This window comes from Diuraphis noxia, unplaced genomic scaffold (assembly GCF_037042655.1).
Source record: "Diuraphis noxia isolate RWA-SAM2 unplaced genomic scaffold, SU_Dnox_SAM2 contig0005, whole genome shotgun sequence".
NCBI lineage: Eukaryota > Metazoa > Arthropoda > Insecta > Hemiptera > Aphididae > Diuraphis > Diuraphis noxia.
In genome coordinates, this window is record NW_028301715.1 from 26,664,768 (window position 1) to 26,681,430 (window position 16,663).

General features: G+C 27.2%; 1 protein-coding gene across 1 annotated transcript in view; it reads right to left on the reverse strand.

Moving 5' to 3' along the window:
• Nucleotides 1-674: 674 nt before the first annotated feature.
• LOC107170956 (uncharacterized) overlaps nt 675-16,663 on the reverse strand; it is a 91,846-nt gene continuing 75,857 nt past the window's right edge. Inside the window, exons 5-7 of the mRNA XM_089229688.1 lie at nt 9,746-9,879; nt 1,602-1,815; nt 675-1,178 (exon numbers count right to left, since the gene is read on the reverse strand). Of these exons, the coding sequence (XP_089085814.1) occupies nt 1,099-1,178; nt 1,602-1,815; nt 9,746-9,879 (428 nt within the window). The 3' untranslated portion in view covers nt 675-1,098. The remainder of the gene's footprint in view (nt 1,179-1,601; nt 1,816-9,745; nt 9,880-16,663) is intronic.

Genomic DNA, 16,663 nt, shown 5'->3' on the forward strand with positions numbered 1-16,663 from the left:
TCGCCGGGAAATTGTAATGTCGCCAAATTGTGTTTCACCACGTTTCGCATTTAAAACTCGTTTAATTCTTTGCAATACGTCATTGCATTAATATTTTGGCATCTGGTAACTTATAGTACCAATGCATAATATGGGAGTTTACATAATGTTATGAAATACGATCACGTAAATATGACGTCTTGCACAAAACAAAATTATATTGATGTGTGATTGATGTGTTTTACGATATTAAATGAATGGAAAAGGTATCAGCATTTTTTATTGATAACCATCAATCCAATGTAAACAAAAAATACATTTATGATGCGTTAATAATAATTGTGACGAAGATTGTTGGGTTTTAATTTTGGAAGTAAAACCATTACTTGTTTATTTTATATCATCCCTAAATTATAATATAATGAATTAAAATTTGTTTTAGAAAAATCGTACTTATTTTAGATAGGTGTATCATGTTTTAATGAATTGTTGCGATTTTTTACCTATATATTGTGTTTATGAACTGTGGCTAGTCTTGAATATAGGAACCTGCAAGCTAAGGTAATAATTTCTAATATAAGTTATCAGTGGCGAAGTGAAAGAGGGCGTTGTAGGTGTGTAATACCATCCTTCAATCGACCATGATTATTTATTACACGCAGGTATATATTAATAAAATTGAGAAAAACGTAGCGTCTCACAATATAGCCGTTATTTAATATAAATTAATTTTCAAAGTATAAATATAAGTAAGTATTGACAACTATAGGTAGAATATAAAATAGTTATTTTGTACATTGAGATTGATATTTTCATGAAATTCCCCTAGGCCCTTGCTACAGACTTGCAATAATCGTCTCTCTAATAGACATACAATGTTTTTTTTTTCAATAGTACTATATGAAACGTGAAAAACGAATCAAAGTGAGGTATAAAACAATTTTAAACATATAATGATATATTTAACACAAGTAGTACATATTTATTTGTATGGGGTTAAGCTATATCTAATACAATCCAATTTACAAATAAAATACATTTTTCAAAAAATTAAAATATTAGAATAAAAGTATTTTTGATATGATATTTTTTTATGTATTTATTGATAATTTGTTTGTTTTAAAAAAACACATGTATGAGTGATAAAAATAGGAACACGACGATTCTGTTGGGATTACACTCGCTGGAAGATCCTGTCACTAAAAAAAAAAAAAATAATATTGAATGTCAGATAATAATATAGTATGTACAATGTATACAGTGATGTTAAAAATAACTTGTAAGATGTTATGACATTTAAGTGGTATTGGATATTTTGTAAATTTAAACAGAAATTTATTAATTTACATAGTTAATAATTATTCAATGTGGAAGTCATGTCTTTTGTTTTTGACGACCATGTAGCATTACTGTATAGGAATATTTTTAAAGTAGAAGCTAAAATGTAATCCAGTGAGAGTAAGTACAAGAAAAAAACCTCATTTTTCAATATCAGCAATAGGTCATTTTGACACTTTAAAATTATTCCAAACCGATTTTCAAATGTAATAACAACTGTTAGTATACGTATTTTTTTTTCATATTCGATATCAATGTATAAATAAGGGTAGACAATTTATTACCGAGCAGGAGTGCTTCTCTTTTATCTTGTCTGGGTAGCACTTTCTCGTTGTCACCAGTCCACAATACAGGTGAAAGTACAGCCACACACCTGACCCTCACTGCCCCGTTCAATACGGTCTCCGCATCCAAAGGTAAATGCAACCCCAAAGTTGTCGTCATGAGCCCTCGAGGGTGTTTTTGCGCTGGGTACCTCTTCAAAGATTCTTCTCTCGCCTGTGAAACACACGAACGCACATATTATAGAAACTTACTGTTTTTAAAAAGTAAAAAAAAAAATATATATATATATATTTATAACACGACACATCCACAATACTCCACGTGAGTATACGTGCAAAAATCATTATTTTCAACTCCAAGTAAAATACATTTTATAAAAAGCTTTGTTTATCACATGAAAAAATATTTACCCCTAGAAAATATTGTATATTTTAATATTTGTTCTTCAAAATATCAAAAAAACTAATAGATTTTTATGTGAAGAAATATAGGCGATAATAATTAATGATTTGTATTTTTATTTTGAAATCATATACATGCTATACGCGTTTAATTTTATTGTGTCGTTGATAAAAAATTATAATTATAATTCTAATAATGTTAAATAATATTATCATTTTGTATGATCTAAATTTAATATTTATAGCTCACATCACGAAAAGTCGGTCGACAAAGTAAAATATCTAAATATAATTGTGAGTGGTATCTATAATTAATATGTTTATATGCACCAATATAATATAAATCAAAATTGAATATCAAAATGAAAAATGTAGAGTATACCAATTGTGCATGTACCTATCTTTATGTTGATATTAATAAACCTCTTAGGCCAATTGAAATTATATAATAACCCGCTTAATGTTATATTGGGGGTGTCGACGAAATGAAGACAGAGTTCAGACTTTTTAATTAAAGCTCATCGCATTTCGTTTTACATAATATATTTTAGGTACCAACATCAAAATCAAATACTTTTCCTATTAAACTATACATTATGAATAAAATTAATTTAAACCAAACTATTGTATAATTTAAACAACCATTTAACTACATTAGAGTTGGACACTTCAAAATAAATTGTACTCATTATCAATTTCACCCTTCATCGAGACTCATATAATACTCGTGTGCGATTCCCCCCCTCCTCCCTCCCCTTGGAGATAACAATATTTTTTTAACGTTTTCGTTAATATTTTAGATCTGAATAACTTTTGGGAGTAAAATTGTTTTGAACGTCATTATTTTTATTGAAAAAAAAAACCATTAGGAATCATATGCTTTAGAATAGTCTCGTCACAATTAGTGAGAAATAAAAATCGGAATAAAAACAAAAATTAAGGTTCAAATTCTTATGATAATGTCCCATGCTTCAAAAGTGAATATTTCACAGGCCACGATAACCATCATGCAAGAATAACGTGTTATACGTCAAAATTAAATTTTCTTCCACAATCATAATTTTGTCAGAAAGACAGATTCAAAATAGAAATTCAAAAAGTGAAGTTTGAAAAAAGTATTTTTCATTTTTTATTTAATGGTGTTTACTGGGTGTTATGAATAAATAATTTTAACCAACATTGATTGCTCATCAAATATTGACTCTTTGAAAATATGCTTCAAGCTATATATGGTGATATCAAGACATTTTTCAAGAACTTGGCTAAATCTGTACTATACCTACCGAAATTACCACGGCCATCTAAACAAAACTATAATTGATAAAATATTAGTTTTAACTGTACAGTAGATTTTCCAAATACCAAACCAGATCATTATAATATAGTCGTTTATTTTTTAATAACAACTCATTGTTCTTAGTTACGTTTATATCAGAGAATAAACTGCTTGGTGTTTCAAATTATATTTAAAAGATAAATCATTGATGACAAGTGATTTTTATTATAATATATAGGGTTCATGACTATGTATTTTATGGTAATATTTTTATTGATATTCTGATAAATGATAATATATGTAAAATGGATATATTATAATGAACGTCTTAAAAATCTTATTCAAACATCTGGGTCGTGGACTTGAAATAAATAAACAAATGCATTAAATAAAGAAACTGAATAATTTAACAGATTGTTGTTTGGAATTCAAAGTTTATAAATTGTTTGGTTCATTTCTAGTATTCTCCAATTATAGGAACAAAAAATAAACAGATTTTTAATAATGTTTGTATATAGGTATTTAATATTATTAATATAAACGATAAATAATTTATGAACAGTAATGTAATAATAACCCAAAAACATAACGCGAAAATGATAAGATATTTTAGTCTAATCGGAATATGAGCGGCGCCACGAACTCATAGTTTTCTAGAACCATGGTAAATCATCGTTAGGTTTTTAGCATAGATCCGATTTAGCGGGTAAACCTTCTAGTGGAAATCATAAGTTATTCTTAAAATATTATATTATATCAAAGTGATGAAAATTCAAATTCACTTCAACCCTTGCTCGACTGTATAATTACGGTTCGTACACCGGATTTTGGCACGGGGTACCCCCTTATATGACACAAAAACCACACCGTGACCGAAATGCGTGCATGAAACTTGCGTGTAATAATCCTTTTCACCGGCACATCATATTTTAAACGCCATTATGCAAAAGACAACCTCGTTAAGAATTTCTCGTGTTATTTATTTGTTTACATTTTTTACCGGTGGCTTAAAGCCGTTTTATGCAGTAATTTAGTAGGTGTAAAAAATATATAATGCTCTACTAAACGACAGAAATCAATGGTAAATAAATCGTTATACATGCGTCATAATAATAATTTTGATACGCACTTATTACGCAATATCGTTTTATTTTAATTGATTTTTGACGAACTTAAGTAGGTAGGTTGCATTCTTTACTCTGATTTATAATGTAAAATCATTGATGTATTTGCGGTTGTTTTTGATATTTTTTTCTGAATTTATCGGTTATTAGTTTATTACTTATTTCGTACTTGAATGAATTTTTTTTTGACCATTGATTCTTATTCATGATTGTCTTATATTGAGTATATACAAGGTCCAAACTACGATAAAACGATTTAATTATTTCACATTTCACATTTAATCGTGTAATATACAATCGTTTTACTATAATATATTTCATATTTATAGTTGACCCATGTTGGGTGTATGTGTGATTATACAGAATACCAAATAATAATATATGCATAAAAGGTGCAATGACATGTGTGTCTAGGTATTTTATTGTAAATTATAAAGAAAAAAAAATGTCAACAATACCTAGGTATCGTAACGAGAGGTTGTGGCATTATTTCGTTTCTTTATATCTATATACCTTGTATATGTACATTGTACAATTATATTTATGCATAATAATATATCGTTAAAATGTTGGGAAATCATCTATGCGTGACGGATACATTTTCAAACATGGTTGATTAATTATTATATTTGAATTTATGTTTTAATTACAAATGATACAATTTATTTATTTCTATATGAGCATATTATGAGGATTCTGTAACTGTACAAATAATGAATCCACATCAAAAAAGTTTTAAATAAAACGCCCTTTTGGATAATTAAGAATAACGAATATTTATTATATTGTCGATTGAATATAATAAGTAATATTATTTAAAAGTTTATAAAGCTTGATAACTTTAAAAAAAATACCTAACTCCATGCTTAATTTTTTACAGTTTTTTGATTGCATTTAAATCAATAGTCAATAACTTTTTCTAAGAAACGTTAACAAAATATCTACTCCATCAAAGAATTATTTTTATGCTTTTTGAGGGAGAAACTTCAGAAACTTATCATGAATTCTACGAAAAGTAAAGCTAAAATAGTTTAGCAAGAGAAAATACGTAAATTTAGCCTTAGTTTAGATTAACAACCAAGAAATCCAATTGGACAGTAAGGATACTGCTTCACCAATGATAATACAAATTGCAAATTCTACAAAACAAATTCCTAAGAATAGCACTCATGGCTTTAAGGTCCATCCGAAATAAATTACTACACAATGACATGGGATAGCTCTAGCTATCATCGTATATAGTTATAAAAACTAACTGTATCTTAATGAAAATCGAAGGATGTAGAGGTAATACATCATAAAATCGGTGAAAAACTTCATAACTTAATCTCACGACTTCATCCTAGAACACCCAACCGGAGTAACCGGACAACTAACTATGAAGATATATAAAATGTACAAAAATATCTAACCGTTTTTGTAAATTATATATGTATGTATATAATTAATTGTATAGCTAAATATATATATATATATATATATATATATATATATATTCACAAAAAATAATCTTACGTTTACTGAGATAGTATTACTACTCGTGGTATAGTGTCCTTCTAGAAAATCTAATGCATTTCAAGTTCTCTGTCAATATGAATGTGTGAGCTTTTGAAATATTTGTCAAGTCCAACAGACCGGAACTCATCCGTTTCCCATGTGTCTTAGACCCGAAAGGATTACACGAGTGGTATAAGGTGGTGAAATGGATTTTCATTCGACTCAAAAAGCTAATGCTTTGTCGCTTTATGAATGATAGAACTAAGGAACACACATTTAAACGCTATAGATATAGCATAGCATTATATCCCGTACCTAAATATTATGGTATATACTTCATATACATATACTTACTTAGGTTTCGAAAAATAAAACACATCTTTATTTTTTCTACTATTAGACCACGTTTATTGTTGTTCATAAAATTATGTTTAATTAAATATTACAGAATTGCGTTGCCAAATTTATTCCAGTCGGCTCTTCCGGAATACTTCGACACTGAACGTGGGTTATATTATAATTAAATTTAAAATCGCCTCCGTTATCTCGGTATAGAAATAGAGTTGATAGATATTCAAATTAATTTTCAACAATCAGTTACATATAATGTGTTTTAAGTTACCGACCGTCGTCGTAGGGTTATTTACGCGTTCGCTAAAACTGTTTGGCGTCAGCTCGAAAACGATCTATTTCAACTAAAAAACAATAGTTTTTAATTGTGTTTGCGTTCCACAAGTCACCATATATATTATACGAATCGAAATTTGTGGAAATTCGCGAGCTATGGTACATATTGCACTTGTGTGTTAATGTAGTCACTATTTGGACAGCAATTAATTATTAAACACCTGCAGCAAGTGTATATTATTAGTGGAATATCGGTAATGGAATTAAACACATCGAAGCGATAAGCTCTGGCGGAGAAAATACAGAGAAAGATAAACGATTCTGAATCGGCTAAATCGGCAGCACCACCTTTGTCGTTTTGTTGTGCGCGAATTTATCATTGGCGTAAATTCGATATACAGCCGAGGTTGTAAGTTTCATTAGCGTGTACGTTCGTCTTGCGTCTCTGACGGCAGTAAAACTACCTCGATGATAATATAAAGTCAGTACAAGAGAAAAGAAATATAAAGATTTTATTATTTTTCACGGCCGTAAATATATTAACTCGTACACTTTTTGAACGCTCGAGTTCAACCTGGCAGCTTCGTGTCGTAAAAAAATGTGTTTTTTCTCTTAAACGCTATAGACATATAACATAATATTTTAAAACGCATGAACGAATGACGTCGAATTAGATTTAAATAGCTAAGCCGCGTCCCGTTTCAATGCAGTTTGCTGTTTCAACTGAAATACACTCTTTACAGGTGCCTAAAATAGGATAAGCGAAATGCAGCAGCAGAAACAGCAGCTATTACACTTTATAATTATATATACAGCTGTTTTAGTTATTAATTTGAATGTTTCACCGTTGTTTGTAAGTTTCTCCGACTGTTTGGCAATAGTTTCAAAATTAAACGTAGACATAAGTGGAGTGTGCATTTACTACACATTTGTAAATACGATTTGTTAATATTAAACAAAGCTCTAGGCGATTGACTTAAAAAAAACTCATATATCAAATAGTATATGATGAAAAGCGTTTAATATTAGATACCTAGCCAAAACATACAGTAATTACTTAGATAATTCATTAATTTCATAAATAAAATATTATAAATGCAATTACAAGGCGCTTAATATTTTCAAGCTTGAAAAAATTATCTTCATAACATTGTACAAACTAAATTAAATATTTATTTACTGAGAACAACTTTTCAAATTTTATATTTATTAAGTCACAAAACTAAATGAAAGTTTTTACATTATACGAATAGTTATTATTATTATATAGGTACACATTTTTTAGGACCATAATCAAAGATTATGAATTAAACAAGAAAAAAAAACTTAAACAAGTTCAACATTTTGTTGTTTTTATGTGATATTTTAATGGTTAATTGAAATATAATTATCCGTTTCTTATAGTTATTATTATTATTTTTTACTCACGTCAAACATGGAATTTGTATCCACTACCTATAAATAGTGTACACATTTTAGTGGTTATTCGACCTATGTTTAATTTATCTAATTTACTGTCTAAAATATAGACTACGTTTGTGTGTAAAATGTAATTCGTTTGTTTTTCAATTTATACGATTTGAATTCGTTACGTATAGAATCTAATTGCAAGTAATCCATCACGTTTATATTCAAATTTTAGTAATTCATATTATTTCAATTATAATAGCGATAAAAAATAAAATACTACATGAATCATTTTTTTTTTTTTAAATTTAGTATTTTATTAATGTTTTATCTATAAAGCTTGGCTGTGTTTTGCAAATCCTCGTCGTCGTATATAAAAGGTTGAAAAGATAAAATAAATATTAATATATTTTATTAGATATCGAAAAACTAAGTTAAAATAAATCTATCATCTTATCTACATACAATGAAGCTTACATATATCTGATATTTATATAATACTCATATCCATGCAACTTGGGTTTTTGAAGTAATACAAATATGTCTTTTATCTATTCGTATATTATGTTGTACTGAATAAATATAAAATATAGAACACGTCATAAGGAAAACAATATGTGTTTATGTTTTTGCAAAATATGTTACGAAGCAACACATTTATATCAAATATATAATATTTATGTTGCATAAAAACCTAAACAAAAAATAAATCGACGTAAATTTAACTGACGACACGTCTAACTTATGTTTTTTTTAACGTATTGTAAATGTATAATATGTTTTAACACATTTGTATTCCATTTGCCATTATTATGTGGTCTATCATCGGTGTCAAAGAACCCTATAAAAGATAAGAATCATTTGATTTAAATTGTGCTCAGGTTCAGAATTATGCCGTGTGGCAGTATTGTGCTAAACAGTTCCCAACTGTTCCTATTTTTTTTCTGGTAAAAAAAAAAAATAAGACGCAGAGTTATATATTGTATAAAGTAGTCATAAAATTATTCATCGCAAAATAAAATCGTTTCATATTGGCAGCGTAATTATGAAGCTTGATAAGAATATAATTTAAATTGTATATTCATCTAAACTGTTGATCGGAAAATAGTATACCTGAACGGTGAAATGTTTAATGAAAATAGAATTGTTTTTACGGGAGTTTATAACTGTCGGTGAGATATGTAATTCCGTTACGGTGTACTTTGCTGGCAGACACACGCACACACACGCGTGCATAATGTATATTACATAATATTATAAATATAGATGGTATCTGTATACAATCGTGTACTTGCACTGTCTGGAACACGAGGAGGGACGGTAGACGTATAGTTTATGACTATATAACATAATACTATTATAACCAGTCTTTGGACAGACCATTTCATATCGGGAATATTATGACCGCATAAAGGGTCATACGGTGTCCAGAGACCTTTATAGAAACACGCATCTATTACGCTGCAGTTATCGAAACCGACAAAACTTGCCGGAAACCATTTATTTACGTTTTATTTTCTGTATTGTTATCATTATTTGAACACAAGTCACGATTCGAATGATTTAACTTTTTTGTTTAATTTTCATTTAAAATAATTGAAATACTCTTAAATTTTGATTCAAGATTCAGACTTAAGTTGTATTCTAGTTTGAATAAATCAAACATTTTACGTAGTGGATAACGTACTTTATCCAATATAATAGCAATATGTCATCGAACTATTGAAAAGTTTTTTATTTTTATGACTGTCTTTTGTCTTGAGTAAAAAAAAATCAATACGTGATCGAATTTTTTATCGTAATTTACTTACCGAAATGTTGTTTATGTACCAATGAAGACTGGATGCTGGGTAAGACTTGGCTGATGTACAGTTCAAATTTATTGTGTCACCAAACTGATAAATTGACTTATCTCCAGTGATGTATGGTCCGTCTTTAGGCAAGTCTGAAAAATGAAAATGAAATTTGGTTTTAGTTATAAGTTAAAATATATTAATCATTTAACGAGTTGTTTTAAATTATATGTTATCTAATTGCATTTTTCCATTTCTTATAAAAATTAATAAACTTAACTCATTCCTTGTTATACTATCAGTTGAGTTCAACTAACCGTTATATAACATCAAAAATTATTTCGTGACATAATATTCACAATTTAAGACTATCCGTAATGGAATTTTGACAGTGTTCTAAACTAATAAATCATTTTTATTCATTTATCTAATTTTACATTTTTATTTTCTATGTATAATGAGCTGGTTGCCTCTTAGCCATTCATTAAATTGATTTAACACATTGATTTTAAAACAATTCCAAACTATGAAATGAAAACTAAAACTAAAATTAAAAATCATTTTGAATTAATACCTAATTGGAACGTTTATAAAAATATTACTCTACAGTGCAGAATCTACACAGTTAAACACCTATATTGCCTATGCGGAACGCCGTCCAACAGTTAACATATTATTATAAATATTTTTTTTTCTTCTTTTAACTGCCTATTACATCTTTATTAAAACGACCACAAATTTTAATAAATACAATACCTTCCTAGTAATATTATCATATCATTTTATTAAGATAAAATATTTTGTCAAAATCTTGTTGTATAGTATTGCTTCGTTCACCTATAATACATAATTTATTGGCGTGTTTGAGTTTTACATTTCAATTAAATGGTAAATAGAGATTTAATTTTTAGAGGAGCCATTGAACCATTAAATGCCCATAAAAATTTAAAATCAGAAGAAATTATGAAACAATATACCGATTATTATCAGAAATAACATCTAATTTATACTTATATGATTGATGCTTGATATTTTAATTTTTAATATATCGTTATAATTTATATGTATATGAGAATTTAATTTTTAAATTATTTAAAAAAAAAAATACCACCAATTTAACCATACTGACTAGTAGACGTATTTTAAATTGTAAAATACCCCTATTGACTATTTATCGTAAACATTTTAAATAATATAGGTATTAATTATTAATTGCTCTCTTAATGTTTTATTACATGAAACACAAATGACTGAACAATATTGTTCATAGCTTTAGACATAATATGATTAAACGTGGAATGCTATACATATAATGGTATCTGAATATCCACCTACACAGCTTTATATTTTATTAAATTTTCAGGGTGAAACTGTATGTTATTAATACAATTGCATTTAATTTGTTCATATGAAAGCACATTTCAATATTATTGACTAAAGCGTAAAATAAATATAAATATTTTAGTATTTCATTTCGTGGCTTGTATTGTAATTATTATCATATGGAAATTATATTATATAACTTATTAATTATGAAATGTTTGTATTGTTAAGAGTAGTTTTAATGAAAAACTAACCATTTTTTTTTTTATTCATATTTTATTTTCAGTATATATTTGATATCATTACATTATTATAAACAAATACAATATAGAATATATATTATATACATAGTGATTACAATTAATTTAAAAAACATGCTTATAAAACCAAACTTAAATAAATAAATGGTTTTTTTTCGTACAAAGCATTTTATTGGTTTTTAACTATAACCATACAATTATATCAAATACATTTTGTTTAATAATATAATATACTGTGTTTAATTTAAATTTTATTTCAGATAAAATTATTTTGAGTTAAATACAAATATTATTTATAGAATTTACGTTAATAAACTCCCATTATTTCTACTTGTTTAATTATAATCAATAATAAAACATTTTTTTTTTTTTTTTTTAATTCTTACTTTCTATTTAAACTCATGACTTAAACATTAAAATTTAAAATTTATTATAACTTATTTTATATATATATAAAAAAGTAGTTATTTTAAATTTACTATCGCATATACATAAGATAAGTAGGTTCCAAGCCTTTTTAATTCAACAGTAAAAATATTAAACAAAGATTTTCTATGAAACAGAGAAAAATATGAAAAAATCTACATAACTTTTTGTAGGTATTTATAAAGAGATCATATTTATAAAAAAAATCAACATATTACAGTTTATGTCAATACTTAAACGGTAAAATAAAACGATTTCAGTTTTTATTATTATTCCTAATGCATTAATTACAGGCCACCAGTACATTATACACTATACAGTATACACACTCCCGCCAAACTTTTCCTTTCACTTCTATGTCCTTCAGTTTCCATTTCCATCGAGCGGTCGATATCTGATATATCATTCCTATCATTTCACGACTAGTTAGGAATTCCACTAGGTTGTTATTTTTTTTTTTTAGTTTGCAAATATAGAATATTTTGTATTGGACTTCCATCAGGCTATCGACAGTGGTCTAAGCATCCATTTTACCTTAAGGGGCGCATTATAATATATTTTGAACTTTTGCACAATATTTTTTGATGTTTCTAGACAAGTTCTACGTTTGTGTCTAAACACATTCCCAAAAAATAATTCAATGCCTTCTAGTACTACTATCTTATAACAGTTATAACCTATGAGCTATTTATATTTTGTAAACTTCAAAATATCAAGATAAATTGTATTATTTAGTCGTGTACCTACCTTGGCAATAAGTTATGATTTTTTTTTTAATAATGTTGTTTAACCCGTGTAACCAGTATTTTCGGTTTCTGAATAATTTAATTTATAAATCCATTTCACATGATACAATGGATCACTTTGGTGATAAGCAAATTTCATTCAAATTTAATATGACAAAAACGATCCAAATACTTATAGTACCTAGTTGATATAATAATAATATTTGATCGTGATTTTATTTTATTTGATAATGACCAATATGCGAAAATTATTTTTCATTACTGGATAATTCACATATATCATATATAATGTGTAATACTACGTCAAATGCTTTACAAAAGACACTTTTTACATTTTAATTAAAAATTAAACACCGATCAATTATTATTAGTAAAGTAACATATTTTATTAACTATATATTTTCAAAACATTGTTCTGGTATAACGACAAGAAAAACTAATCTACAAAACATACAGAACGTCCATTTTTTTGCTACTAAAACCTCATATGTTTAAACTGTCTATATACAAGTACCATGTACGAAACAATATATTTGATTAAAAAAAAAAATGTATTCCATAGATGCACAAAAGACAAAATACGTACACTTTAAATTTTATATGTGACACCGTATCGAGACGTGTGACTTTTCACTTAATATTCTAATTCATAATTTTTTCTCAAAATTATTAAACCTAAGACTTTTTTGAAAATATAGTTGTTTCAATATAAACAAAAATTTGAATTAGTTTTTTTTTTATTTTCAAGTTATTCAACTTTGTGTTCTTATAATAATTTTAGTCAACGAATCTGTAATAATAGGTTTGGAATAGGTGATGAATTCAGTAGTATATCTATATTTCATACTTCTGTAAAAATATTTTTTAAGGAGTATTGTGTTCAGTATATTCATTTTAATAGGCAACTCAGAAACTAGTCACTGGTAATTTTACATAGATAGGTCATAAAAATTTTCTAAAAACTTTGCTGCTTCGTAATTTACAGTAAAAAAAATACTGATTAGGTATCATTTGAAAAAAAAAATTTTGGACAGGACACACATTTTAATTTTATTGGTGTGAAACTTCTAAGTATTTGATAACACTTTGGTTTAGTTTTTATTAGAGCTCGAACATATTGGAAATTTAAATTTAAAAAAAACTATGTATTTAGTAAGTAAAAAATGTTTTACCACCATGCTCGGTGGTTCACCCTGCATGTATCATTATATTGTCAGCTGTGATACTTATATCGTACACGGCGGCGGATATACCGTTACTAAAACTACAGCTGTTGAACCGTTGTGTATGGTGTAAAAACAAATAACGAATCGTTTTCAATTTACTTTATTAGGTAAAACTCTATTGTTTTATTTACACGTTGTTTGTCTAAGAGGTTTCCCCGGTGAGAGAATTTTTATCTATTCCGTGTCTCGTGTGCCGAGGTATCACAAGAAGTGTTCACATAATCCTGTCGCAAACCCGTGACCTTCGTGGCAAAGCTCGGATGGGTAGCCAACACTGTGCCTAAACTCGGTCGTGGCTCTCAAAAGCCCCACATGGGTCCACTCAGACTTAGTATATATCCAATAATGGGTGACGAATGCGCAATGAGGTCGTATATTAATGTGAGACGGCTTGTTAAAAAAAAAACAGTTCCATAAACCAGTTCATAATATAATTATGGCAATCATTATAGTTAGATTCGGTTTTAACCACTGCTTTAGATTTTCATAAATATTTCTTGATTTTACATGTAACTAATACTTATTTCGAATTAACTGAATTAAAAACAAAATAATCACAATAAAAATAATTTTCTAGACAACTTATTAAGCTAATTTGAGAATTAATACTAATGTCATCTTATGTGTGAAATCTTAAAAAAAAATTAATTTATAACTAAAAAATGCCCACCTTTGCGTATAGATTCACTAATATTGTACAGATATTATTATAACGCAGATATTTATAACTTTATATTATGTTTTCTGGTCTTCGCCATTTTTAAAATTCTACAAAACTTCAAGAACCACTTATTAGTATTTGTGTGTATCTTATATTTATAATTGGTAAATTATTTGAGAGGATATTAATTAAAATTACGTCAAATTCATCCCATATACATATATATAGTTACAATAAAAAAATTAATTTTTCTTATCTTTTGTCCTCCTCCCCCCCCCCCCTTCACAGATAAATTACAATTCCAAGTTACGCCACCGAACGTAAGATGCTTCATGATTCCAATTAATTTGTAACTTAGTTGGACTTGTGCAATACTGCATTCAATTTTATTATCATTTTCTTGTTTGCGATATGAATTTAAAATCGAATTATCCGTTTCACGGTTACTGAGTTCGACGTCTAATTTTACTCATTTTTTTTCATGCAGTAAAAATAGAGTATCCAGTATTATAATGTTTGGTTGTTCGATAAAAAAAATAATGATTTAAAAATATGGTTATAGATATTTATTTGGCACGTCTGCAGTAGCAGTGTGGTGTAAAATAAATGCGTAATTTTCTATTGCTCTCGTTACAAGAAACAGATGTAACCGATTGTATATGTAGTACCTAAGTTTCATAAAAACATACAACCGACAAATTTCAATTGGTTTGATATAGTAATAATAATGATTTATCTTGAAAAAAATAATACGCTGCAAGTGGGTAGATTTTTTCATACGTTTTCCTGTGAAAAAAAAAAATAAGTAAGTTTCAAAATATTATTTAAACTCAAGTTATTTTATGAATAAAAACATATAATATTTTACAACAACTGCATTTGTTCGTCAAAATAATTTGTATAACTTTATTTTTATTCTATTTTTAATTTGAACTAAGCAAAAATAAAAAATGTAATGGTTTGTTCCTCTACATGTTTAAAATATTCATAAATAAATTTGATTTATTTTCTATACTTATACTTTTAGAAAAGTGTTCTGTTTGAATAAAACAAAATGATACACTACTAATTAAAACGCAAATAAAAAAAAATTAACGTTAGAAAAAAGGTATTCCTGTAATTATCTAGTTTGTTTACATTATATTATGCAAACATGTTTTTATTTAAAAACACCTGACTGTGTAAATTATATTTAAGCCGATTAATATATGGATGTTTTTCTGTAATTTTATGTGTACCTAAGTATAAAGTTAATATTTCAAAAATATGCTTGTTAGAAGAAAAATCAAAATTTATTACAAAACATTAGTACTTGTTAACCGACATTAAGACGAAACTTGTTCACATTATGTCTATATATCAAATATAATCACCATTAAAAGTTTCGTACTAAACACAAGTATTAATTAATATCGCGTTGAACTTTATCATCATTATTTCTATATATCTTTCACGAATGAATCTCATCAAAATGCTATTAAGCACGGAATGGAATATTTTACAGCTAATATATAATAATTATTAAGTTGGTGAAATTGCTTTAATATGGCAATAAAAATCTTGATATTACCCCATACCCCTCCTAAACGTTAATCGATTGATAAGGATTTAAATCTGCAATACTAATTGATTATGAGCTTTATCTAAATATTATCATTATTATATCGGACACATTGCAATTGCATTCGACCTGGCTCATAATAGGGAAAAACAAATAGACAGAAAAAATGCGTTCGCAAATGCATTAAGTCAAACGATATTGAAAAATATACTGATATACATGTGTGTGTATTTTGTCGGTATGAGTATGGGTTTGACTACAAAGGATAAAAGTGATAACACTAACTTTGAAAACCAGCTTCTATGAGCAGAATAATTTATTTATAGTATTAGGTTCTTCAGAAGAAATGACTGAATGCATGTATAGGTAGTATAGGTACCTACCGTAAAATGATACCGCTGTTGTTTTATATATACACAATATATATAATATGTAATATATATAAACACCAAAGTCAAAGCGAATACTATAAGCGGCATCAGCTATACAAACAGTCTTTATACGTAGGTACCAATAATCTATATACAATATACATTCTATTGTTTACAGACTGTTTAATTTTCAAAGCACATAACATTATTTAAGTTATTGGAACATTATTATAAGGCGTGGACACACTTTACTATATCATTTTATGTAATTATTATACACACGGGTATGCATTTTTTAATATTGGTATTACCGCACATATGGAATAATATTTAATAGGTTGATATCTACGACGATCTTAGTT